The sequence below is a fragment of the Phoca vitulina genome, unplaced genomic scaffold, assembly GCF_004348235.1.
Source record: "Phoca vitulina isolate PV1807 unplaced genomic scaffold, GSC_HSeal_1.0 scaffold25, whole genome shotgun sequence".
Lineage (NCBI taxonomy): Eukaryota > Metazoa > Chordata > Mammalia > Carnivora > Phocidae > Phoca > Phoca vitulina.
In genome coordinates, this window is record NW_022589728.1 from 21,672,036 (window position 1) to 21,699,962 (window position 27,927).

General features: G+C 40.8%; 1 protein-coding gene across 2 annotated transcripts in view; it reads right to left on the bottom strand.

Moving 5' to 3' along the window:
- EYA1 (EYA transcriptional coactivator and phosphatase 1) overlaps positions 1–27,927 on the bottom strand; it is a 165,411-nt gene that overhangs the window by 13,169 nt on the left and 124,315 nt on the right. For both annotated transcript variants that reach the window (XM_032421973.1, XM_032421971.1), the window contains 5 exons: positions 9,740–9,798; positions 9,467–9,627; positions 8,372–8,486; positions 8,123–8,244; positions 3,571–3,671 (listed from right to left, as the gene is read on the bottom strand). In XM_032421973.1, the coding sequence (XP_032277864.1) occupies positions 3,571–3,671; positions 8,123–8,244; positions 8,372–8,486; positions 9,467–9,627; positions 9,740–9,798 (558 nt within the window). The remainder of the gene's footprint in view (positions 1–3,570; positions 3,672–8,122; positions 8,245–8,371; positions 8,487–9,466; positions 9,628–9,739; positions 9,799–27,927) is intronic.

Consider the following 27,927-nt stretch of genomic DNA (forward strand, 5'->3'; position numbering starts at 1 on the left):
AAGGAATTTTGTGCTCCATCTTACAGATAAAATTAGCTTCAAATCCTAGTTTGGCTACTTCCAAGTTATGTGATCTTGGCCAAATTATTCACCTTCCTGAACCTTGGTTTTCTCATATATAAAGTGGGTTGAAGGACTCATTCCTCATAGAATTATGATGAGGATTTAATGAGATAATGGGTAGAAAGTGCCTAAAAGAAAGTGTGGGACACGATAAGGGCTTTATAATTGATAGCAATTTTTTTTCTCACCATTATGATTATTAATCCTTTGACAGCATGGATAACCATCTCTTAATTTATTTCTTTAGCTTGAATTTTATATATAGTTTTTAAAATGGGATATTGCTGAATAGTATTCTTTTTCCCCTAAATTAAGCATTTTCCCTAAGTTAAATATTCTCTATTTCTGCGCAGAAGTCCACTTAGAAAAACTCCTCTATTGTGAATTATTAGATCCCTGTTACTTAACTCATGCACAAAATACTGCTATTTAAATACCAGCTAACCTAATAAGGTTAGACAGAATATAAGAAAGGAATGGTCAATTCGTCACTGTGGATGATAGATTGATGACATCTGAATTTTCTGCGAGATTATCAGGAATCTGAACCTTCTCAAAAATCCGTATGTTGTACATACACAATAAACAGTCTTATAACTCCTGGTCACAATTTTGTCAGAGTTCCCACACCGGTAAGTCTCAAGGTGCAAAGAGATTGTTTGTAACACATACTATTGGACCCTTACCACATATACTCATCCCACAACATCAAACCAGAGAGCTGAAGCTAAGAATACTCATTCACAGTCAAAAAATCCAAAGAGGATGTTCTTCATAGGCAGCTGCCTAATTCTTTTTGGCACAGGTGTGTTTGTCCCCAATAAAAAGAATAACACATCCAAAGCTAAACAGTGGAAACACTTTTCTCCGTTCTGCAGAGAGAGCAAAAACTCTTAGCCCCAGTACCACTTCCAGTTCTAATATCAAACCAAGAACTCCTTTACCTTTTCCATGTTATGTTCACCCATGATGAACATCTAAGAAACCTGCTACTCTGAAAGGTTTAGGAAGCGACTTACCCACACAGAAGCCTTGCTAGGGCCCAAAGGATTCCTTGCATTTTAAGTCATCACTTTTATAAGCATCCCTCTGCCTACCACAAGCTAGAAAGCCACATTTTGGCAACCTTCTGAAGCTAAACTTTTTGGTGACTACTAGAGGGAGGACAACCAGCCACGTGGGCAGATTGGCATCTTTGGCCCTGGGCTGCAGGGGCATTAGATGTGGCTCTTCACTTCTATGCTGCTGAAAATGTGCATGTCTATCCCGCTAGCAACTAGGAGGTCCTGTCTAGGAATGGCATGGAGGATTCCAGAGGCTTTTCCCAGGAAGAAGACTTGAGTCTGGATTCCCATCAAACATCCTCTTTCACTCTCTGGGGTTGAGTTTTGGGTATTCTAATTTAGTCTGGGAAAAATTTCATTTTATGAAAACAGCCCAAAGGGATGACAGATGTACCTAATGATCATGGTGGTTGCCCACTGGTAAAGTTGGAATGTCAGAACTAGTGGTTATATGGCAAATGCAGCTTTGCATCAGCCTCTACTAGATCTGAAGTGTGTGTGGGTTTCCATCTGCACTGATCCCACTTGGGGAAGCATGTAATCCTGGGTACATTGTGTATCAGTGGGTATAAGTGAAATAATCTATTATTTATAAAATTAGGGTCTGTTTCTCTGCTTTTATTAGAATTCAGAGGCACTGAAGGTGAATTAAATCATCTTTAGGCTCTCTTTTTTTTTAAAGATTTATTTATTTATTTATTTGAGAGAGAATGAGAGACAGAGAGCATGAGAGGGAGGAGGGTCAGAGGGAGAAGCAGACTCCCCGCTGAGCAGGGAGCCCGATGCGGGACTCGATCCTGGGACTCCAGGATCATGACCTGAGCCGAAGGCAGTCGCTTAACCAACTGAGCCACCCAGGCGCCCCATCTTTAGGCTCTCTTAAGAAGGCTGGCCACGTGTTGTGCTGAATGCTGCATCTATGTTCTGGTGACTTTATGGGTCACTTCTGTTATGTACTGGAATACTCCAGAAGAGCTGAATTGTTACATCCTTCGTGGAAATATACAGTGATTTCTATGAGTCAGTGTGTGGGGAAAGGAAGGGAAAAGAATTCTATTGGGTAACCTCATACAATACTTAATGCTCTTCAATTCAAAAAATATTTAGAGAGTATGACTGCATTAAGATTCAGGGAGTTATAGAAAAAACAAAACTGAAAACAAAGTCTCAAACAACAAACTAAGCAAAATAAGATCCCTACCTCTTGAGCTCACCTTTTATTGCTGAAACAGGCATATCTACAAATAATAACAATGCTATCATTTGTTGCACACTTTATATGTACCAGGCTCTGTGTTACGAGTTTTACATCTTAACTAAATCTAATCCTTAAAATATCCCAATGAGCTCGATGCTGTTATTATTGCCATTTATAGATAAGGAACGAGAAAGAGGAGGGATACATAACTTGTTCAAAGTCACAGAACTGGTAAGCAGTGGAGCTATAATTCAAACCCAGGCTCTCAGCTCAAACATCCAAGCTATTTACAACTTCTCCAATTAAAGTGTGAGTGAGCACGATTATAATTAAGCTCTTACAAATAAGGGAAATAGAAAAGGTGGTACAGGCACTGGATTTTGAAAAATGAGTAAGACAGTGACAGTAGGGCATTGGGGAAAAGAACATTCCAAGCAGAGGCGACAGCAGGGAGAAAGTGCTGGGCATGGCCGAAGGGACTACAATGCCAAGTGCTGGGGTGAGAAAGATTGTCCAGGTAGGCTGTGTCTAGACTGAAGACCCTGAGTGGTCCCCAAGTGAAGAAAGTGGTCCCCTTCTCCTCCTCTTTTGAAATGCAATGGAATACACTTAATTAGCAAGGTTTTGCTGAGGGAAATGGCAGAATGACACTCGCAGGGATGAAGAAGAAAAAAAAGCTGTATGGTGGGCAACCTGGAAGTCAAGGGACTCATGGTTGGCTCCAACCCTTTCCTCTTTTCCGAGTGTCCCAGGGGAGGTGAGGTGTTGACCTTGGGATACAAATGAGACACTATAGGGCAGCAAAGAGTTTGGCAAACCAGCTCCGACCAACTGGTAGAGTCTTTCTGAAGTGATGTTTAGAAGGTTCTTAGGCTGAATTCAGGCTCAGGTAGGTTTTAATCACTTGGCAATCTCTGCCATGGGGCAGAATGGGACATGCTCACATGAGCACAGCAAATGTGTTATCTCTGTTCTGGATGACGGCTACAGCACGGAACCTTCCTTTCTGCTTAAAAGTCTACGTTCTGCAAAGACCAACCATCCACGACCTTTGAGTTTGTGTAGGGCACTCTTCAAAAAGACCATATTTATTTAATTCTACTCTGTCCTTTTTCATTGCTTACAGTTCTGAACACATTTGTAATTTGTTTCAGAGAAATGGAACTTGTTTAAATGATCCAGCTATGAACATTTTGAAGACTAAAAAATTAAATGGCATGAGATGCACCATCAAGGAACACTGACCTTTTTTGCTCCTTGCTCTTCTTCCACGCCATCTCCTATAACGACATACACCACTTTTCTTCCAAACCTTTGAATTATCCTCTCAAAACAGCTTTCCTTTCCTAATACATAAAAGTAAATTATAAAAAGTGTAAAGTTTGAGTAACTCAGTGCTACAGTGCTTGAACATTTTATACAAAATACTTCCTTTATGCTTCTGATTCAACTCTATCCTACTTGTACAAACTGAAGAAGAGTGCTTTTAGATGCCATTTGGATAGAATCTGAAACAGCACAGTAAATTACAAATTGTAAATTATCCATGTGGTGACTTGTCCCTTGGAAATTGTCAATTTTATTTATTTTTTAAAAGATTATTTATTTATTTTGTGAGGGAGAGAGAGAGAGAGCGCACGCACGGGGTCGGGGGGGGCAGGGGGAGAAGCAGACTCCCTGCTGAGCAGGGAGCCTGATTCGGGGCTCCATCCCAGGACCCTGGGATCATGACCTGAGCTGAAGGCAGATGCTTAACTGACTGAGCCACCGGGAAATTGTCAATTTTAGTATTCTTTTCCCAAGGGCTCATTTATTAAAAAGTAGGATCTAGTCAATCATAGTAGAGCATTTGGGAAAAAATAGTTTTGCAGCAGTCCTTTTTTTCCTAGCAGCTGAGACTTAGTGAAGGCATCTGATTCTGGCAACATATTTGAACTTGATTTAAAAAATGTTTCATAATATACCAAACTTCGAAAATAATATCTGATCCCAAGTCTATTGAGAAGGATAAAAAAAAAAAACTGACAGGTTTTGTTATAGCAGGAGAAATCAAACAGTGGAATCTGTTTATTGCTTCGTTTTCCAGTTGGGATTCTATTTGAATGAAAGACCCCCCGCCAAACCTAATGTGTTTACTTGAAATGTTCTGGTAAAGCTGTTTCTGAAATAAATGTCAGGTAATTTGGGGCACTACAGAGAGATCACGCCTGCCATACCCAGGCATCTAATGTCCAATAAAGCACTTTCCTAGAGGAAAAGCGGGATAAAGGTAACAGAATACCTTTATCTATCTATTATCTTTCCCATGTCAAGACTTGGTTTGGGCTCTCAGGAGGCACATCCCTGCAGTTAATGCAGCCATTGTTGCTCCTTTAGAGAAGAAACTGCTGTTCCTAGTCCCCCACTGCCAAGAGGGTCATTTTAATGGACAATGGGACAGTTTATAGTTTTCAAATGTAAATGGCTGAGCGGCCCGCATCTCTTTCAAATAAGGATCAGATATACTCACGAACAAATTGCTTGTTTGCTTAAACAAATGTCTGCTTTATATTTGTATTTTGCACTAAAATCTCTGGTTTGCATCTGACAGAACAAAATCGGGCCAGCCTTATTCAAAGGATGTAATTTCAATGCTTCTTTAGTTGCCCACTAAACTGTGAAATATTAAATCACTTTAAGAAACAAATACAAAGTGTAGTTTTCACTGCAAAAATATACAATCAAAAACTTAGATGTCATGAAACTTTTCCTCCTTAGAGGGAAATGTTTATGTGTTTTTGCCAAGTTTCCCTTTCATGGGAAAAGGAAGGTAAACTCAATGTTATTTACAGGTGAGGCTGTGGTAGACAAAAAAATTTCTCGCCTGTATACTATTTCCTATAGGCTTCACTGTGAAGTCTGGGTCACTTAGATGTCTTCCATAATAAAGACTGAGAAACTGAAGCTGACTTTTAGAAGTTAATTAGAGGACCTATATGGAATTTTCATTTTGATGAAAACATTTTATCTGGAAGAACATCACAGACCCGCTAAACGAAGAGACTAATCATCTCCTTCAATGACTGCCACTTGCCTATAAGGAAAATTCCTGGATTTTCTGCATTGACCCCCAAATTATATCTCATTTGATTGCAAAACTAGCAAAACTAGAGGAGTTTCAATAGCTACTTCTTCTTTTTATTTTTTATCTTTTTAGAGAGAGAGAATACATGCATGAGAGGAGGGAGGGGCCAAGGGAGAAGGAGAGAGAATCTTAAGCAGGCTCATGCCCAGCCCAGAGTCCAATATGGGGCTTGATTCCAGAACCCTGAGATCATGACCTGAGACAAAATTGACTCGAGCCAACTGAGCCACCTAGGCTCCCCATTTACTTTTCTTATTAAAAATACCATAGAAAAGTGGTTCTACCTCTGGTTTTGAGATAATTCCTACCACTTTTTTAAATCATTTTTAATTCTGTATTGATAAAAATTAAAGTTCAGTATCACAAACAAAATGCCCATTAAAAATACCTAATATATACTTGTTATAATTTTCTATTATCCTAATATTTTCAAATTATTTAAATTATTCAGGATTAAAGTTCAATGCGCACGACATGTAATAAATACACTACTTGTTCTTTCCTTCTGGGGAGTTAAGCACTATCCTTTCCATTCTATAAGCTTCTTTGGAAATTGTTCTTTCATGTGCTGATAAATGTTTACCATGGACTCCTGTTTACAAAACACAGCATGATTCCTCTTTATTGTTATGGATAGCATAAATATCTGACTTAATGTAAACAGTTATTTTTATGGATATGATAACATAAAAAAATCTGGTTATATTGGGCTACCAGGAATTCTATTTGGTACATTCCCTTTTTTTTTTAAAAGATTTTATTTATTTATTTGAGAGAGAGAGAGAATGAGAAAGAGGAAGCTCCAGATGGGGGAGGGTCAGAGGGAGAAGCAGACTCCCTGCTTAGTGGGACTCGATCCCAGCACTCTGGGATCAGGACCTGAGCCAAAGGCAGACGCTTAACCGACTGAGCCAGCCAGGTGCCCCATTCCTTTCTCTTTCTAAGTATTTTCTAGCATTCTGTTCTTGGTGCTTCTCAGGAGGCAGCAGTTATTCTCCAACTCCAGCTATTTCCAACTTGACAGGACTATGTGAATATTTCATACTCAACATTAATAAAATCAAACTCTTATTTTTCCCATCACATCTGATTTTTCCCATCAGTTAATAGTGTCATTACTGACCCAGGTGTTTAAAAAGAACCTCTGTGTCAGCTTTCTTCAGAATAAACAATTGTTTACTCATCCATTTTATTGAAGTAACATTTATTGAGCACCTGGTATGTGCTGGGCACCATGGCTACAATGATGAGCAACACAGACAGACTCAGTGGCTATTACAGTCTGATAGGGAAGTCAGACTATGAACAAATAATTATAAAAGTAATTCTTTAGCAATAATTTAGTAAATGCTTTTAAAGAAAAGTATTGGAAGTATACAAGTATAGTTGGATGGAGAATTAGATTCCATTTTTGACCTTTTTTCTTTAGATAGAGTTGAGCAGCCAGAAACAACCTTCTTCCCATCTACTAGGATCCTCATCCCCCTTCCCCAGGACTCACTGAAATAGCATCTCATTAGGGTGATAAACAAGGCCACATATGTCTAGACCTAAGTCTACCTTTCCAGCTTCAGCTTCCCATGACCCAGGACCACTTACAAGTCTCTCAGCAGGGAACACGTTTTAAGGTCTCTGTTTTTTGCTCTCACTAGCCCATCTGCCTACTAAACTCTTCTGTATCCTTCTATACCCAGCTCAAATGACATTTCTTCCTTTTAGTATTCACGGACACTTGCTCTCTGCCTCCTCCTGGGTGGGAGTGAATGTTTTCTCATTCAAGTGCACATTCAGGCACTTAGTGGTAGAGAACTCCCTATGGTATGGAAAGGAGTCTGGACACTGGAATCAGAGCTAGTTTGACCCTTACCTTTACTGGCTATTAACTTGGACAATTAAGTCTCTGAGATTTAGTGTCCTCATTTGTAAAATGGAAAGGTTGTGAAGACTGATTTTAATATGTAAAATGCTTAGTACAGTTCTGCGCATCTACTAAATATGTGATGAAAATGCTCATCTACATACGTCTTTGTCATATTACAGTTATTTAGATGTCTGCTTCCCCCACTAGATGGTGAATTCTGTAAGAACAGGAGTCATGTCTTTTTTTAATCTCACTTTTAGTCTGTCTTGGTTTATATTCTAACCAAATTTCACATTAGTCATCTTTCTCCAACTATGATTCCTTCTTTCAAGAACTTAATTTTTTTGGGTATCCCCATAACAAAAATGGGAACTTAACTGTTTATACACGTTGAATTAAAATAAAGCAAAAAAAAAAGTTCCAGTGATAATTTAAAGAAAGCTATTAGAATTGTTTCATTTATACTTTGTATATCTCTATACTACTATTTTGTTTTAGTTTATTAGATATTTTTGTTGATGTTATCTAAAAGGCAAGTAAGATAATAATCCAGAATTGATGCTCCACTGCTAATGGCTAAAATGCATAGGCCTTAATGTTAGCCGGTAAAGTAACATTTTTTGAATTAAGCTGCATGGCTTCTGATTTATGTTTCTCTTGATGTCTAAAGGCAATGCTGACAATAAAATTAAATTCTTCTTCTAGGTTTCTGACACCTAGCATTATGAAAAAAGTCTCATTTACTTTTACTCATTCACCTCTACCAGCCTGAAGGGAAAAAGTTGAGTATAAAACAAGCAACAGCAGCTCACCTATTTTTGTTGCACTGTAAATATTTTCTATTGGAAATACAATCCCTAATCCGTATAGCAGGACTTTCGCCAACGCTGGGATAAGCTGAGTAGTTGTGACTAAAATATTCACACAATTCGTCCTATGAGAACCGAAAAGAAAAAAAAAAAGAAAGAAGGCTGTTGAAAAATGAATCTCCAGAGTGAACAAACACGAGCCAAGGCTGTTTTCCAGCAAAAGCACCACGGAGTGACTCGGGGACAGCCTACCGGGAGTGAATGAGCGTGAGCGCTTTCAGAGCCAGTGTCAACCAGGAGTCCGTCAGGGCTTCAATCTCAGCCCTCAGCTGCAGCCAGGCTTCCCTCTTGGCTGGACCAAGCAGGCCTGTGGATTTAAAAGCACAGGAATTCCTTCCTTACCGATGTGTCTAGTCAACTTTATAAATAATAAACATTTAATACCACTCCTAGTATCACCCTCAAGCTTTATAGTATATCAGGTAATTTTTCACAGATTAGCATTCATTTGACACATATTTATTTAGTATTGTAGGAAACATGCAAAATCCAATGACTTTGCATTCCTAGCATCCCTTCCCCCTGGTTCTGGAAGTCATCTCTTCTTTTTGAGGAGTCGGCTCACACCATTCCTCTACTCATGGAGTTTGGACAGAGCCAACGCTACCCTCTGGCTCCCAGGGAAGGTGTAGGACCGCAGCGTGGCCAGTGCAAGTCAGTCTTGGAACTTTTGCTGAATCTATTGGGGAAGGTATTTTTCTACTCAATTGAGGTGCTAAACTCACAGAATATAAACTTGGATCTGTCAGTGGTCACCTATGCCACCTTATGGGAGGGACTGATCCAGAATGACTCCTACCCAAAGGAAAGCCTAGGCAAGAGATTCTGGATGTCATCTTTTGAGCATGTGGACTTAGCTATGCTGGAAACCAACACACCCCTAAACTTTTCATTATTAAGTCAACATATTCCCTTGTAAGCTAAAGCCATTTTGCAACACAGATGAATGAGCTTTACAGTCCATCTCAAGTGATTTGGCCAAAGGTAGTTAATCCCACATCTCCTTGGAAGGACAAATGAGTATCAGAAAAGTCAAGAAACTGACTCCAGGTCCCACACACTATGAACGAATGGAGCCAGGACTAGATAAGACTAGCCAGGGTGCCTGGCTCAAGTCTAATATTCTGTCACTAAATCACAGCAGAATAATCACAGGTCAGATGAAACCGCTCTAAAAAAAAAGCTATGATATCCAAAAAAAAGTGTGATGCGTAAGTGTGTGGTCCTTGGAGAATTTTAGCTAGACTATCTTAATAATCCGGTAAGATCCTGGTGGTGGTTACTTGCCTCCAACGTTATTTTTGTAGGTATTGTAGATCTCTTTTACTCGTCTGTAGCGGAAAGCCAATTTTCTCATCCAGTCTACACCACCCCGCACACCGGTTGCCAAACATAAATTAGCACTGGTGGCTGCAGCAGGAAAGCCATCTGTTCCGAAGTTATATGTGCTATTTAGATGCAAGAAAAGCCCACCGTTAACCAAACAGAAAGTTCATCTCCATTAGCTGAGCCGTTAAACTATAAAATGGAGAAAATTGCTTCACATTTCAACGTGCTCACCTTAGGTCTTGCCCATTATCATCTGAAGACACATCATCTATATGAACTTGGTCACATTCCTAAAAGGCAATTAAAATGGTACAGGTTCATTTTCAAGGAGCATCTTCATTTTTTTTTGAAAAATCACACACAGCTGTTTAAAAAATCCCTGAACTTTAACTGGACTGTTTTTCAACAATGTCAATCAGTAGGTGTCAGTCTTGTTAAGTTGATATTTTTGCCTACTTCAGGTCTTCTTTTAACATAAAAAATGAGCAATGTCCTTAAGGACTACTGTTATTCAGCTTCAGAAAACACATTTTTGTGTTTAGAAAGGAAAGTGATTGAAAACAATTAGCATATGTGTTCCATAAACCTCAGGTACCTGAAGACATCATGCTGCTCAAAGCTGATTCAGTCAATGCCCAAGCATAACTGAAACCAGACATTTCGGTAAATGTAACATGCTAGAAAAATTAAACCTGATGCTAACTGCCAATGAAATTATGACCTCTGATTGCTGTTGAGCCACACACCAACAGAGCCTGAGGCCAGTGTGCTGAGGAACTCAGATGAAAAAATCTGTTACTGGTTTGCCATTGATTTGAGAGATGTGAGTTTTATTCTTTGTGTGTGTGTGTGTGTGTGTGTGTGTGTGTGTGTGTGTGTGTGTGTAGGAGGAAGAAAGCATGGGAGACTTCAAAACCCAAATAAAAACAATAAAACCATGTGGTGTTTTTTACTTTTTTTTTTTTTTAGCTGTTTCACTATTACATATTCCTTTTAAGTGTTGGATTTATGGATTATAGAATAATGTTATGTGAACAGAGCTGATTTTTAAATCCCAAACCACATGTAAACTGTTTCGAATAGGAAGCTGTGATTTTGGACTACAACTCTACTGGACTGAGTTGATGATTATGCACCTGTTTGCATATGAACACCCCAACTTCTCACCACTATATTCCCAGTCCCTAGCATAGCTGTGTGCGGAGCACTCAGTATACATTTGTTGAAGAAATGACGGCATACTAATTTAGAGACACACAACAAGGTCTCCCACCCAGAGACAAGGCACCCACACTTTGGCGTGCTTCAATATTTCAGTCATGGTTCTTTGCAGTCAGGCTCTGAATACCCCATACTTATTTTATCATACTTATTTTCGTTAAAAGTTTTAGTTTAAAAATATTATTAAAAGATTTCCAGGTACATGTCCTGTATTTTGAAAGGTTCTTTTGGCTAAGGCCCTGGTTATATTTCCTGTATAATTTTGTAAACTCTAGCCTATCCATATAGTGCTCAACATAAAATTTGTAACAAAGATGACAGTCATAAAGTACCACAGTAACACAAGGTGTATTTTTATGTTGTGGGTTCCTTCTGAACAAATTTTTTTCTCTCCATGGATTTGTGAGGAAGGGAGCAGGAGATAGAAGGGGAAAGAAACTCAAACCAGCTGTTGCTTAACAGAATTAAAATCGTGACCCCCCAACCTCTTCTCTAAAGCATCTACTTTCCAGGCAACCGCCTCCCAGCAAGCAGCAAGTTCCAAGGAGGAAAAGACTTTGACCTTGTAACCCTCCCCTGCTCTCCTGAGGTCCATAACCTCAGATAAGAAAGAGGAAAAGCGAGTCTAGGAGGCCGCACATGTGGACCATGAATTTAACATTTTTAAAAAGAGGTCATTCCTGGAAAACATGTTTGGGGACTTCTCGGAGTTATTAATTTAATCATATTTCAGAAGATGAATGATAGTTGTGTTTTTTCAACGAGGTACTTATTCTGGGTTTAAAGAGTGCCTAAATCATGAGTGTAGACATTTCTGCCACTTATCTAGCCAGAAATACATTTTTTATATTGTTGGTAAACAACTCTTTTAGGGTACATGGTGAGTGTACAAAACAGACGAGAAAACCAAGACAAACCAAAAAAGTGTACTCCCCCCAAACAAAAACAGAAAAACTCAAAAAGCCAGAGCGCCACAATGGAAGATTCTTCTCTTTGGGGAGAAACAGGAGGTGGAAGGTGAGGAAGTCCAAGAGGAAAAGCTCCGTTAAAAAGGGTTTAATTCAAGGAATCACACCAAAGCTGACTTACAAGTTACTTAGTTAACTCCAGGGGTGGGGAGAATTCCTTGGAAAGGCAGGGTGTTGAGAGGCTTTTCTTAAACGAATGCAGTTGTAAATCTCCGTGACTAACAGAAGCCAGTTATCCTCCAGGGACTGTTAATGACTCCATTGTTGCTATTGTCCTCTCACATCCTGTATTTGTTTTCTCCCGCCAGCTTTATCCAAGTCTTTTTGTTCCCAGGGCTGAGGCCCTCATTTGAAGGACTGTTCAGGATCTTGGTTACCTCTAATTGAGCGTCAACGGCTTTGAGCTTCTACCTGCAGACACCAAACTCACTTCTCAGAGATCTGATCAACTCTGGTGTGGCGGCAACAAGGAAATCTTCATTCTTTATCAGGAGAATTGCTTCGTGGAATGATTTTCATGAAAATAGATGCAAACATCAGGAGCATTTTTTAAAGGGTCTAATTAGTTACCCCAGGAATAAAAAGAAACCATGACAATGTCCATGTAAAATATGTTTTCAGAACTGTCCGTGTCACTTAACGATAGAAAAATACTATGCTGCACAAATCCGATAAGATACATACTGAAGATTTAGCAACCAAGTCTTGGTAGGAGCTTCTACATCTGGGTAGAAATGTCTCGGGAAATAGGTTTTTATTTTGATGAAAAACTATTTTACTATCTTGATGTTTACCTATTAAAATTTTTAATTCCTCAAAACGGAGAATATTAAAATACAGAAGTATCTCGATACATGTGGAATATGTAAATCTTTCTAAGTGCATCTACTCTCAAATTAGAAAATGCATTTCCCTGCATCCTGACATCTGAAATTCTCTCTCCTCCACTGGGATGAGACTCTCCTTCCCCCCCACTTTTCTTCGGAAGCTATCTAGTTTTTTGCTTGTCTTCTTAAGGCCCTAATTTTAGGTTTTCATGTTTGCTTTCTGGACTTTGTTGTTTTTTAGTTTCTAAATCTGTTTTAAACTCAGAAAATTAGATAACTGAAGGAGGGGAGCAGGGGTTCTGGACCCACTGAAACAACATGACAAAATTTAAAGCCCACTGGAAGAATCTATAGACACAGAAAACAAGAATGGAAGATACCCATATTTCTAGGCACCAAGACATATTCCTAAAAACCCTACTTTGCTGCTTAATACAGAGTACAGAACATATAGAATGCCATGGGAAAAGGAAGTTTTTATTCTAAAAAGACTGAATGTGCTGAAAATGTATTTTTGAAATAAATCGCCAAAAAGTCCACAATAGGGTTTTAAGGCACTGAAGTCATTACTGAGGCCAAGTCTTTGCCTAGCATTCCCATGTCTCAGGCCCACTACTGCCAGGTCAGTCAGTTTAGCAGGTTTTATGCATTAATCTGTCCTGTTGAGGCTGGAGATGCCCCAGGTAGCCCTATTGTGTTTGGGGGTCTGGCTGGGGGCCTCATTTGGGGAGGAGGTAGTACTTCTCAGGACTCCTGGTAGATTCCACACTCAACACCCATCTGAACGGGCTAACGGGTGCCTTAGCTTAGAAAGGTGGTCATTTATTCATTCATGTCTCCTACTATTTATTAAGGGGCTACTATGTTCCAGATGCTAAGGATGCAACATTTAACAGACAAAAATCCTTACCATCTCGGAACTAACACATTCGAGTGGGGGAAACTCCCAAACAAGAAAATATGCAAAATGTATAATATGTTAGGTGCTGATAACGGCTAAGGAGAAAAAATATAGCAGGCAAGGGAATGATGTAAGGCTGTGTGGGGTCTGGGGAATGGCTCTGCAGGCCAAGGAAAGAACACATTCAAGGGTCCTGAGGCAGGAGAACCTGGTGTGCTGGAGGATGAAGCAGGAGTGGGGCACAAGGAGGAGATCAGGCATCAGGCGGGAAGAGTTACAAGGGCTAGCAGGTGACAGCAAGGAGCTGGCTTGGTAAGTAGCATCCAGTTATCAGCTCCTGCCCTCAAGGCACGTACAGTTTAGCAGGAAAGACAGAAGTTAATTAACTACACATGTGATAAATTACAATGGGAGTAAATGCTGCAGAACCGCCTTGAGGAACAGTCAAAGGAACATCCTCCTGCTGAATGGCTGAATTCTATTTAGTCTAAAAGAGCTGCCGAGGTCTGAAAAACTTAAATTGTGTTTTGCTAGGTGGGGGAGGGACAGCCGGCCCAACATTTATCCTCGATGCTTTTGTGATGAAAGCAATCGAGAGATAAATGGCAGACTCGCTAGAGATGGTTCACAGTCACTGAAGCTGTGGTAACCGAAACAAAACATAGCTTTTTGATCCCAGACTGTGGATGCCAGACCACTACTTATGCATGGTGGTGAGGTGGGGTGGGGGAAGGTGGCACTTACCGGGAAAGCTGTCCTTCTCTCTAGGAAATAGCCCAGACTTAGTTCCCAGACATGCAAGGGAACTCTCTGGAGTTAGCAAGCAGGTCCCCTCCCCTTATGGGATGGTTTTTGTTACCCTCTCAGTTACAGACTTGAGAATTGCTACGGGAGCTGGCAAGGGATTGAGAGGTGGGAAAAGAGTTCTTTTTTGATAATGGCTTTTTTCAAAGGGAGGTCAAAATCAGCAACATTTTTGCATAAAGCCTCTGTATCAGTCAATAGTAGAGGAATATATAATTAACATTTTTATTTAATCAATTTTCATATACACCAACATAAGCACAAATTCTCAGAAAGTCAGGGCCAGTGCTAGGCCAAGTTGTTGACTATCCTTCACTAGGAAAATTTTACAATTACCGAATTTAGATTACTGCTAAAGCAACCTGAGGTTGGCCTCACCCTTTTCAGAAATCCTAAAGCACCAGGGCAACAAGAGCCATTGACACTTGATTAAATGTCCTCTTTTGACACTTGGTATCCCTTGAAGAGTATATTCCTCCTTCCCCAAAGTGGTGGCAAACTACTCAATAAGTCATTTTTTTTTTTAAGATTTATTTATTTATTTCCTTGAGAGAGAGAGAATGAGAGACAGAGAGCATGAGAGGGAGGAGGGTCAGAGGGAGAAGCAGACTCCCCGCTGAGCAGGGAGCCCGATGGCGGGGCTCGATCCCCGGACTCCAGGATCATGACCTGAGCTGAAGGCAGCCGTTTAACCAGCTGAGCCACCCAGGCGCCCCTCAATAAGTCATTTCTTACACTTCTGTGGAGACCCTGCGGAGGCAGGCACATGGTTTCTCTCCCTCACAGACATTCCTCCTCCTTGTTGAGCTGAATTAGCGTTACCAATTTATGGTGAAAGTGGACTACTATGCAATGGTATAACCCATCACAGATACAAAACATGAAGACTCAGAAAAGTTAAATAAGGTAAGTGCTGAGATACTAGGTCTGTGACCCCCCCAACTCACGGTCTCTTCCTCACCCACTTCGCATGATGCTCACAACTGCCTCCATCTAGATCCTTTGTGGCTTGTTTGGAGCTCAGGAGACTTCAGCTACAAAACATAACCTCCCCTTCGCCTGCCCCACTCCTACTGGGCCCAGCAACTGTCACCACGGCCCCCTCTCCCAGCTTGGAGCTCCAATGGGAGTCCTCCATCCTCCAGGACAAGCCCCGGCCCTGTATCTCACCAGTGGGGCTTCCAATGACTGGCACTTCAGAGGGAAATCGTCCCAGGAGAGCCACTGTGGTAACTGGGTAACTGGGCCTTTGCCAGGGATGGAGGGTACAGAGCACGATTGTAGGCGGTGAGAGCATAGGTGTTAGCGTTTGACAAAGCGTGTCCTGAGGAGGAGGCCGGAGGCCCAGAAAGGATCTGGCAAGGCAGATGGCAACAATCAGAAGCGCAGCATTGAGCCCACAGGTGCGAGCCTGCGACCTCTATTCTCCACGACAGGGTTCTACAGGCATGTGCAGATAAACACCACAAACCAATGACCAGAGTTTACACTCGCCTGGCGTTCCCTTTATGTCCCAAGGCCTGTGCTTCGCAGAGGAGTAAAATAAATAAAATTAGCAAGCTTTAGTTACTACTGGCCCTCTGCTCGCAGATATCTAAGCACTCACGGGGCTGGATTCTAAAATGCTCACATGGATGGCTGGGGAGAACTGCCAACACATAAAGCAGCCGAATACCAGCCCTGGTGTTGGGAGTATGAAGAAAGCCACATGGGGTACGATCTCACAGCCATGTGGCAAAGGCACATTCCCTCTCAGAACTCTGGCTGCACTGTTATTCTGCCTTTTTGGTCCCTCCTGTCATTATTTTTGGCACTGCAACTCAAGCTGACCTTTTTCTGATCCGTCATCATCTCTGGCCTTCCAGGGCCGGGCCACAGACATGTTCTTTTGGACCAAGCCCCAGGAATAACTCAGATTTTGTACGGAGGCTCATATGCAAAATATTAAGTTATGGCAGAATTTTTCTGCAAATATTTATTCTGCTTTGATACCGTAGTGGTTGTGCTTTTCCTCCAAGCCTTTCACTTGTGCCATAATTATGTAAAAAAACCACCATACCATTCAAGCTAGTTTAGGAAAATTAATAAAAAGAATTAAGACAGTTCCAATGGGTCTTATTATCTATGCCAAGCACAGTGACGTAATAGCCAGCACGTGGAGGCACCCTACCTCTGAACATGACACTAGAAACATAAACTCCAAGTAAACCTAAAATCTTTGAATAAACAGACTCTAAGAAGACTGAGGCAGACTGCATGTTACGAAAGGGAACAATATAAAAATGTTACAGGGCGCCTGGGTGGCTCAGTTGGTTGAGCGGCTGCCTTCGGCTCAGGTCATGATCCTGGAGACCCTGGATCGAGTCCCGCATCGGGCTCCCTGCTCGGCAGGGAGCCTGCTTCTCCCTCTGACCCTCCCCCCTCTCATGTGCTCTCTCTCTCTCATTCTCTCTGTCTCAAATAAATAAATAAAATCTTTAAAAAAAAAAAAAAATGTTACAAACACGTCTTTGGAGCAGTTGAGTTACACAAGCCCAGATTCTGCTGATCGAGGCTCTATTTGCTCCATTTTCCAAATTTACCACGAGGAAACTAACACCATACTGCCAACTAATTGTTTCAATACCTTCCTTTACAAAGTAAAAATGAAAGGAAAAAGAGAGTCGCCAGAGAACGAGCTATTTTCATTGTGTCTGTACATCAGCGTGCCTATTGAGACCGGCTGGAGTTGGCCACGGCAGAGGAAATGATCGGTGGGTGCGCTGTCCCCTCCTATCTGTCATCAAGCTATTACATCCACTGCTCCCACCTCCCCATGGAACAACACAGAGACCCACTTGATACCTTAGACATCCACAAGTGACCAGCAAGAAGTTTTCCTCTTATTTCCCAACACAAAAATGTCTAATTATACAGAGTACAGAGGTATTTCCAGTACTTTCGAGACAAACACACAGATTGTCCGAACGCTTTATTTTGACAAGTGATTAGCAGTGCTTTTAAAAAGAAAAAAAAGGGGGGGGGATCAGCCACCCCCCTGTGGATCTGCCCACACTACCCTCCTTCTCACAGAAAGTCTAAAATTGTACAGATGGCATTACGGGGTGACCAGTATTTGAGGGACAGAGGTTTTAAGGGAGTGATTTCCAGAGCGGCTTTTGGAAGTAACTCCTGACTCCCTAGATATTTTTATAACTTCTCTGGGAAAATAGGGTAAAATGGATTAGCCCTAGAGATCCTGTGTGATTCAGAAGTTCAGGGGGAAGGGGTGGTTCAGAAACAAGCCAATTGATGGGAGAGATGTGAAGAATTCTGCCTTTTTTTTTTTGGTAAGAATGCTGCTTCTAAATTGACAATTATATTGAGTATGTCAGTCTCTGTAGTTAAGAAATTCTGTGAGTTAGTCAATTTGCAGAAGCCAGGTTTTTACTTGTACATTTCCTTCTGTAAAAAGGAGACTGTTGAATCAATGCACTGTTTTTGTACTTACTGATGTGGAATAATATGATTGCAATGTGTTTTCTAAAGGTGTGGCAAAGCCCTCACTGCACTTTCAAATAGACATACTAAAGAGCTTACGCACTGCTGTGCCTTTGTGCTCACCATCGAGGACTGGATGCGAGCCTACAGCACGGCCAAGTGGAAACGGGATGCGCCGTTCGCAGCCCTGCAGCCCCACGCGCGGCTGTCCAGGACCTGTCATGCCTGTCTGGGGTGCACCTTGTGACCCTCCCATTCCCTTGCTTTCCCACCGCAAAGCTTTCTTGCAAAAGAAAAGAGTGCATGGCTAAGGCACAGGAGTGTTTTGAAACTGGCCTCATTCTGTTTGACAATTTTGGGAAATGCAAGTTAAGGGATTAGAACATACCTGGACAAATTCATCTTTCAATTCTCACTCTAGATTATCCACTCAGCATAGCATAGGCGCCAATGTGTATTCTAAGTCAGTATCTAAATATCTCTGTTTTCACAGGAATAGGAGGACACAACCATAGCAGCCAATGGGGAGGGGGGGAGACAGAATTTCAAATCTCAGAAACTAGTAAGAGGCATTTTAACATCTATTTTTGAGATTTGGTCATAAAGTGTAACTTGCAGAGACATACACTGCTTTTAATTACCACGTCTTACTTACAAAAACAGTATTTTAATATATTTAATGTTACAATATCCTGTCGAGGTTATCAGAATGAGAGAGAGATTTTACTAGAATTATGTTTACATTTGCTAAGAGACCTGGGTACTCGTATTTGAAACTCAAGATTTGATTACAGCAGTTTCAACAAAGGTAAGAAGATATTACGATTTCCGTCTGATTCTGTTTAGAGGAATATTCATAAAATATTTAGAGAATAAAATCTTTACTGAAAGTTCCTGAAGATGGCATATTAAAGCAAAAGATAAACTGAAGTGCTTAAGCTATGTATTTGTATACATACAAAGTTATGATAAATATTTCAGATCACTACATAAAAATTTATAGAAAGCTCAAGCTACTGTTAATAAAGAAAAAAGTTTCAAATTTTTAAATATTTTTTATATTAATTTTAGAATGTGCTCATTACAAATAAGATGTCATCATAATACCACTTCAACACATTGCTCAAAGAATCCCAAAGGAATTACATGAAGAGAGTTCCTTTTTAGCGAGTAAGTACAGTGTTAATAAATACGATACGTCAACTTCACTCTGCTTGGAGTTCCTTCTTTCTCACCATGAATACCTTCTTTACCACATGATTATATTAAATATATTTGTCTTTATTCACACTCTGAACGTTAGGATGAGAAAAAGAAAGAATTAAAAATATGCTTTTTAAAAATAAAATAGGCTTATTTAAAACTGCTCAACACCAAATTAATGGGTTAATTTAATTGATAATTTTGGCTTATATTACATGTGATCTAATTATATCAACACATAATTTCTTTCCTTTTTAAAAAGTTAAGGATATAGTGAATACCTTCTATCTAATGCCACAAGATCCATCTTTTATTGTTTAAGTTATGTTCAGTGCATTCTACACCCCTACATGGTATTATACACAAGAGGCGTAGGCCCAAATACATAGCTTCATTTATGATCCAACTAATATCAGAAGATAGGGCATTTTACAAATTTGTGTAGGAGCCACTGAAAATGTTGCAGACCTTCAAAGACAAAAAAGCGCAGTTGGATTAGTGGTTGATAATATGTCAAACTGCGTTATACAATTTTATCCTAAAAATATCGTACATATTTATAATTGTATCATGTGATTTTTCATATATTAAAAGATTCAAGGCGGACTTAATGTTTAAAATATTTCAGAACTTAAAAACAAAGAAAACAGCATATAATGTAATATAAATGTCATCCTTCTGAATGGTGAGTCAGAACTACTCTTAAGAATAAGCCTTTGATTTACTGCTGAACTGATTTCTCAGTGTTCAATGGGTTTGCTCATCATTTGGCAAACATCATTCGTCATTGGCAACAGTGTTCTTTGTGATTCCTGTTGCCTTTCTTTTAGATTTATTATTCCTGCTGAGAGCATCTACTGAAGAAGAATTTTTCATAGTGACACCAACTCTCATCTTGCTGTGAATAATCACATTCTCATAAAAATCATTCTTTTTATTGCAAACTTGCTGCCAGAAGCATGGAAAAATATTCCAACCAGGAGCCCTTTTATCCTTTTCCGCAATCACTTTTCTGTAGCTCTCACTGCCATTTGAGGAAAATGAATCCCATACCAATTTATTCACAAAGCATTTAACTGGAAGTTTTAATTTACACGGGATATTTCTGTTGTGATCACAAACAAAACAAGGGACTAAAGCTATAATATTAAATAGGTCATGTTTGAAGAGAGGTTTTTTTTTTTTCCTGGAGCAATTTTTACTCTGAAATTAAATATTTGCAACAAATATTAGTTCCAGTTTATCACTATTCCATGCCTATCAATTCATCTTCATTTAACTGCAAACCATACCTCAATACAATTTTTACAGAGATCATGAAAGTACTTTTCTTTTTAGGTGACTCCTTTTTGCAAGGGTGGGGAGTGAAACTTGAAAGTTTAAAAGAGCTCAATTTATTAATTTAACTTATATCATATGGCCAGATAATTTTATAATAATAAAAAATCCTCAGTTTTCTATAAAAGAATGTGTAACTCAGAATAGCATCCTTAGTTAATAAATTGATAAAAATTCTTCAAGCCAATTTCTTCTGTTACTACTGACTCTGGAGAGAAAAGTATGCAGAACCAGATACAGGCACTAAAAAAAAAAAAAAAAGGGTTCTGTGAGCTACTGGAAGGTTCCATGTCACCTTTCATGTCAGCCCCTCACGGGGAAGTGAGGACCTCTGAAAGGGCACTTTCTTCATCAAAAAATGCTCTCTTCTCTTCTAAGTATTATCATCTGAAATCCGCCCCCCGAAATCATTCCCTTTGCTTCTTCTTTTATATGACAAGGACTTCAGACAAGAGTAAATTATTTAAGCTCTATTACTTTGGTGTGAACTATTCTATCATAGATTTCCTCCAGCATGGGGAGCTCTGGTGTGCCCCAAACCACTGGGTGTCAATGGGGTTTGGGGAGAAGGAGTGGGTGCCTGAAAGGAAAACTAGGGAAAAATTTCCTCCTTACTCATATTCTCACTTCCTAGCAAACCACCCCCTTTCCCACGAATATTTAAAGTGACAAATAATCATGATTTGATTGTTAATTATAAATTTGGTTGTTTATATTATTTAGGAAAATACTATATTATATACCACTAATAGAGCATTTATGTTACGTATGTTATATATTAACTGTGGAACGATCTCTAGAAAATACATAGGACACACGTTCTGTATTCTTTTATTCAGCTTGTCACGCACTCAGCTAATAAGGACTGACTGCCTGTTTATATACCAGGAACCAAGCACACGAAAATCAGATACAGATATCACAGGAAGGCTTGATAAATCTGACAGGGTTAGAGAGAGAGGGTGCAGGTGAGCGTCACTACAATTTTCTCTCAGGGAAGGAACTAGAATTCTTTTAAAGCTATGAGAGTGCAAAATGGAACTCATCCTGCTGCTAGTCCATCTCCTTTCAACCTTCACCTTCAGATACATTTTTCCCAAAGTAGGTTTTGCTCTACCCGAAAATATAATTTCCAACATGGAGTATAAGCTTCTTGGAAGCAGGCAAATACATTTCACTTCCTTTTCTGCCTCTGCCTTTTAACCAGACAGTGATCAATAGGTACTTTGGAAAAACGAAACTGGAACCAATATATTCTGAGGCAGCTGGGCATCCGAGGGCCTCTATGATGAGCCTTCACCTTGCCTATCCAATGCCATGTCTGTCTGTGTACCCCTCACATCCCATTGTGCCCTTGTGTGCGTCTGCCAGGCCAGTCCCAAGGAGCCTGGCCTCCTCCACTCCCCTTCACCAGACCATCTTCGGTGTTTATTGGTGGCTGGCATGCCTTCCCTCTCCTTTCGCTCCTGGTCAGGACAATTCCTCTGTTAAACTTTTAGTTGCTTTTTGTTTTTTTCCCCAACCCCTGATGTATGCTCTGTAACCCACTGTCTGAATAACAGTAGTGACAACTACTGAGAGCCTACTATGTGTTAGGCACAGGACGACATGTGATTTCCAATCCTCCCCAAAACTCTACATTTGCTGGACAAGGGAATGAAGACTTAAACAGATCAGGATCCCACCAGATAATAAACTCTTGGAAGGAAGAGAGAACTTCTCATGGGTCTTTTTCTCGCTGTTTATTTTCTTTTTTTTTTTCTTTTTAAAGATTTTATTTATTTATTTGAGAGAGAGAGAGTGAGAGAGAGAGAGCACAAGAGGGGGGAGCGGGAGAGGGAGAAGCAGACTCCCTGCTGAGCAGGGAGCCCGATGCGGGACTCGATCCCAGGACTCCAGGATCATGACCTGAGCCGAAGGCAGTCGCCTAACCAACTGAGCCACCCAGGCGCCCTCGCTGTTTATTTTCTAAACAGGACCCTACCTCTGTCTATTTCCTCTGGATGCAGACCAAGCACACAGATGGTACGGAATGAAACACTTCCGATCATCTGACAGAATTTAGTTATGACGGAATTGAGGACCCAACTAGAAGGTAAGTGAGAATGTTGCTGCCTTATGTCACAGAAGTGTTAGAAAGCAGTTTTATGAAAAGAGATTTATTCTGTCTGATCATAATACATACTCATGTAGAAAATACATGGAAACCAAAAAAGCATATAAAAGACACTTTAATCCCATCCTTCAGAAGTAACCACTGTTAAATCTGTCCTTCCTGCCCTCCTTCTACTGACTCAACTGTCCAAAGTTCCTCACAGTCTTCACAAGGCTTACAGTGTCAGAGGGGGAGACGCATCCAAAAAGCAGGTCAAACCAGATAAATGTTTTGTGGCTACTATCCCCTCCACTCAGCAACATGTAATAAAGATCTTTTTATATTAATCATCTGTATTATCTTTTAAATTGTTCTAATATTCCATGTTGTGCATGTTTCATATTTCTTTTAACCAAGCAATGGCTGATCATTTCCCAATATTTGTTTTGGACTATCAACGTTAGTAGGGCAACAAACTGTCAGATCTCCTTATAATTCTATTTTGAGCATCTAAAGTCATGCTCGGTGCATAGCACAGTCATTGCTTAATGACTGTTTAAGCAAGCGGTCCACTGTGAAGAACTTGCTTTGACAGGTTTATGACATTCATTTATCCCCTTAGGCAATATTATTATCTTCCTCAATCGATAATTTTATCACTCAGAGCCTTGTTCACGATATACCTTCTGCTTAGAACACTCTTCTCCAGAGCCCACCCCATGCAGTTCTGTGGATTGCTGTTAATCCTTCGAAGGTAGTTTGCGTGTCAACCTCACCTTTCCGAGTACCCATGCTCCACACCACTCTTACTCTGCGCTTCCACGATGCTAAGCTCCCTGAGAATGGGACTACCTTCATCTTGTTTGCCATTATCACTAAAAATAGTTCTACAAAATCCATTCGGTTCTTGCCTCAACTTAAGTATAAAGTCTTACATATTCTCTTGGATTTGGGGAGAGCCCTTCTTCTCAGTCTCTGTAAGGCCTTGGGCCAATGAGGAGTGACTTCTGCCTAAGACCATTTTAATAGGTATGTGATCATAAGTGGAACGAAATATTCATTTTTGCCTTTAAGTGATTTTTGTTACATTTTAAAACAAGTAAATGTCATAATTCCTACTTTAAAAAGAGAAAATATTTGTATTTCTTGTAACTCCACATGTTCCTACTATGTACCTGCAAAACACTACCTTTCAACTGTTAATCTTCCAAGCTACTGATTTTTTGCTCGACAGATCTAACTTATCTCCTAGTCCAGTAGGGTGGCAATATGTGTTTAAGACAAACAATTCCCACCAATGGAAGAGATATCTTGGACATAAGAGCTCCCTTTAACTTTCTGACAGAATGCCAAGACCAGGAGATAATTCTTACTCAATTATTTTTGAGGAGGCGAACAAATTTGCAAAATAATGTGGATGAAAACAGCATCCTCTCCCCTGCCCCGACCCTCCACCTGCCCCACAAAGGAGTAGCACACAATTAGCAGCGAGAAGAATCCAGGATTTAGAAAGCGTTTCCTTAGAAATGCTGTTCGCATAGAGGCTCTATTGTAACTGCCCTGAAACAGGAGAAGTCTCCAGGGACTGCAACTTAGACACATTTGGGGGAAGTTGAAGTTACAGGCTTTCTCCTGCACTAGTCAATCTGAAAGAAAAAAAAAAAAATTCCTTTCTGTACTAAGCAAACTTCCTATGAAGCTAACTGAGTAAAATCTGACTTTACAAAATAGTGACTCTCTCCCAGACTGAAGATTAGCGAGCACCTGTCAAAATCAAGAATCTAAATGAAAAGCCTGTCATATGTGACACCAACAGGTCAGTTTCACAGGACTTTTTAAATAAACTGACAGCCATCCAGTCAGCTCTGTGAGAGGTGAAGCGGTATTTCTACTCAAGGAAGGATGGTACTCCTATTTATTTCTGGATGGTACTCCCCCAAGGGGCTCGGGATCCTGTTATCTCCTCACTGCCCTGCACGCCTTCGCCAGCTCTGAGGCTTGTCAGGTTGACCACGTGAAGGTCACACATTAGTCGGAAGCAAGGACTGAACTCTGGTCTCTCCATCCCTGAAGGGTTCCCTCATTCCTCAGACCATGCCACCTCCCCGCAGCTTCATCTTCAGAAAAAAGAGACTGTGGCAAAACCAGGAAGACTGTTGGTTTCAAGGGCAGCTTAACCATCAGGGTGCTAGATGGACCACTCTTGCCTTACATGAGTCGTTCATTCCATTTTCCGAATCAGGAATCTTCAACATACGCTTGGATTCTGAGTTTCCGAACAAAAACTTCACAGAAGGACCCCTGCTCTGAAAGAACTTTTCTTTTTTATCCAGTGCATTCCTTCCTGGGAAATCTTAACCGCTTTCGAGGGTGATGACTTCCAGCTCAGTTCTCTCTTCTGAGCCTCAGACCCGCACGCAGCCCACGTGCTGGATTCCACCTGTCTGTCCAACACAGACTTCAAGTCCAACACCTCAAAACCGAATTTGCCACCTTCCTTCCCAAGCCAGCTAACCGTCCTGGGGTTTTAAATCTCTACCTGATTACCCAAGCCAGAAAGTAAGATTCTTGCTTCCCTACCCCTTATGTTGAATATATTCCCCAATCTTTCCAAACCAGTTTCTGAGCTTTCACATCTGGCCCTGTACTCTCTGTTCTTGCAGGGAAACCCTGGTGATTTCTCAGCGAGATTATCGACACCTTTGACTTCATGATGCAATGCACGTCTACAGTCATGCTAAACATCCTTTACTGATTACTGTTGGCATTCCATGTGAACTCCAGCTTCCTCAGCAGAGTGTACAGAGCCTTCCATGACCTGGCTCCAGTCTCCCTTTCTATCCTCTGACCTCACAACCGCGGCACGTGCTCTGTGCTTCATACCTACTCAGCCGGGTCCCTAAATGCCATGCGCTCTCATGTCAAAGATCCCTTCCTTGGGAAGCCATTTCTCTGACACTCACAGCCTTGCCACCACCTCTCCCTCAACCTGAGTGAGCCACCCTGCCTTTGGACTCTAACTAATGTCCCCATCACTGGAGGATCATTCTGTGATATAATGGTGCTTTTGCTTTTCCGTCTCCACGGAGCATCTGGGCTCCTTGAGGGCAGTGAATAGATTTCATCTCTTCTCCTCTATGCCTCGTATAGTGTCCAGAATGGAGGAAGCATGCGTACACTTACAGCACATCAGCTCTTTTTCTCTGTAATACAGGGGCTGCAAAAATAGTATTTCTGTCTATTCAACAGCAGGGATGTAAAAGCACACGGCTGTCCACCTGCTGATTGCCTGCCTCTCTATTTATCTACCTACCCACTGATCTCCCACCTTTCTCAGAACAGATTTTGGGTTGTTTGAGTATAGCTACTGTTTGGAAGACATGGCGAGAAACAAAGCTTTCAAAGAATACACTAGAGAAAATGCCATTATAGGGCATTTCCTGCTCTATGACGTCAGTGTGTGACAGCACCAAGATGCTACTTCCTCCTCTGTGTTGCTAAAGAGCAAGAGTCAGCTTATGAGACACAGCGAGAGAGGTTTAGTGCAATGACAGCCGCGGCAGGAAACCCTTACTTCGACCCCGGCTTTCCCAAAGCGGCTCTGGGCAAAAATCACTTCACTTCAATTTCCCACATGGATAAGCAAGCTGGAGATAGTGAGATGGAGTTCACAATGCTGAGGGAGAATCAAAGTCAATGCTTTTTGATGGACGGGAGGAGTTTCCCTAAAGCCTGCTGCCTTCCAGTCTTCTCTACTTGACCGCCAGCAGTCTGAGCCCAACAGTGCAGCCCCACTGCTGTGTGGGGCTGCCCCCTGGGAGTGGCTGCTCTGCGGGACGATGAGACTCCGCACACAGCAAGGCTCTGCTCCATGCTGCGGACTACCAGCAAGTTCCATGAGCCATCCTTCAAAACACGGGGCCGGAATCGGACAAGGAAAGGAAAACTTATCAGCACAAGCAAAGAAACACGTGTCTTCTTGACACGAAGCCAGCATCCTCATTTTCTAGGAAGGAGCAGCACAGCATGATGGAAGCCAGATACGGTAGCTATTTAGCTGCTAACAGTGAATCTCCTGTCATGGAACTGGAGGTGGGAGGGGGTTGCGGATGAGGAAAGAGCAGGGGAAGTGCCATGTGATGTGCCTGGAACCAGTTGCATTTGCAAATTAAACACTGGCAGATGTTGTTGCTTCTGGTGGGATTACTGTTGGAGTTCTACATGGGAATTTTGGAAGCAATCCAGCTACTATCTCCTTCCCTAACCCTTCCTTAAGTCACCCCTCTTCTTCCTCCATAGCCCTGCTGTCTAGGGTTCTCGACATGTAGAAGATACCCATAAGCAATAGCAGCTTAGACTTTGTCAGCACTTCCTTTGGGCCAGGGTTATTTTTATGCACTTAGAAATACAGAATTACTGAATCTTCACATAGACCCTATGAGCCACATACTATCATTATCCAATTTTATAGACAGGAAATTGAGGCACAGAGGGGTTCCTCCATGAATGAGTGAATTCATGAGTTCAACTGCTGGTACCTCTAGCACTGTAAGATAACAAACCACATAAATATAGGGCTTTGAGTCAAGTTGGAATAGTTGAGTCATTGATTACAATTCAATCATTTGCTAATTACAAGAAATATTAACTATAGAAAATAAAAAATAAAACTTATTGTTATTAGTAGTAGTATTATACCACTGCTCAGAAATAAGCCTTTTTTATTATAGAAATTATTTCTTGTAACATTTTTAATGTAGAAAATCTTTTATCTTTCTTTTGACATAAATACCCTTTTTGTTAAACCTTAAACTAGAACCACACTGTATGTGATTTTATATCATACCTCTTCCATGTATATTGTATTTTGGCATTAGAATTTTGAAAATAGGATTTTAAGAAAAGGATATCAAAATGTAACATCTTGGACAATCTCAATTGATTTTAAGGCTGTGATTAATTATTTACTTGTAAAAAGGTAACTTTTGTAAATTATAAAAGCAGGGGTGCTGGGGTGCCTGGGTGGCTCAGTTGGTTAGGTCTCTGACTCTTGATTTCAGCTCAGGTCATGACCTCAGGGTCGTGAGACTGAGTCTCTCTCCCTCTCCCTGCCCCCCCTCCCCACGCCCCCTGCCCATGTACTCACGTACATGCTCTCTTTCTCAAATAAATAAAGAAATATAAAAGCAGGAATGCTCATTATAGACTATCAATTTGAAAATTTTTTGAAAAAATTTAAGAAACATGTGAGAGCCTTCTATGTACCAAATCCTGTGTTAGGAGCTTAAGATTCAAGTGGCCAAACCATTGTCTCTGCCCTTAAGGGACTGTCTAGTGGGGAATAGAGAACAGTAGACAGAAAATCGTAATAATAGAGTGGTAAGTATTGATACAGTGAAAACAGCCTCCTCTTTCCACTGCCAAACTCCAGCTGCCTGCTGGCATCTGGACCTGCCAGTTCTCCCTTTCTTCTTATCTTGTGTTCCAGATGCCATCCAACTTCTCTTCTACCCAAGGACTTCACTCTTGCAGTTGTTCTCTCTCCTTGCCATACCATGTATCTTTTCCTTTCTACTGAATCA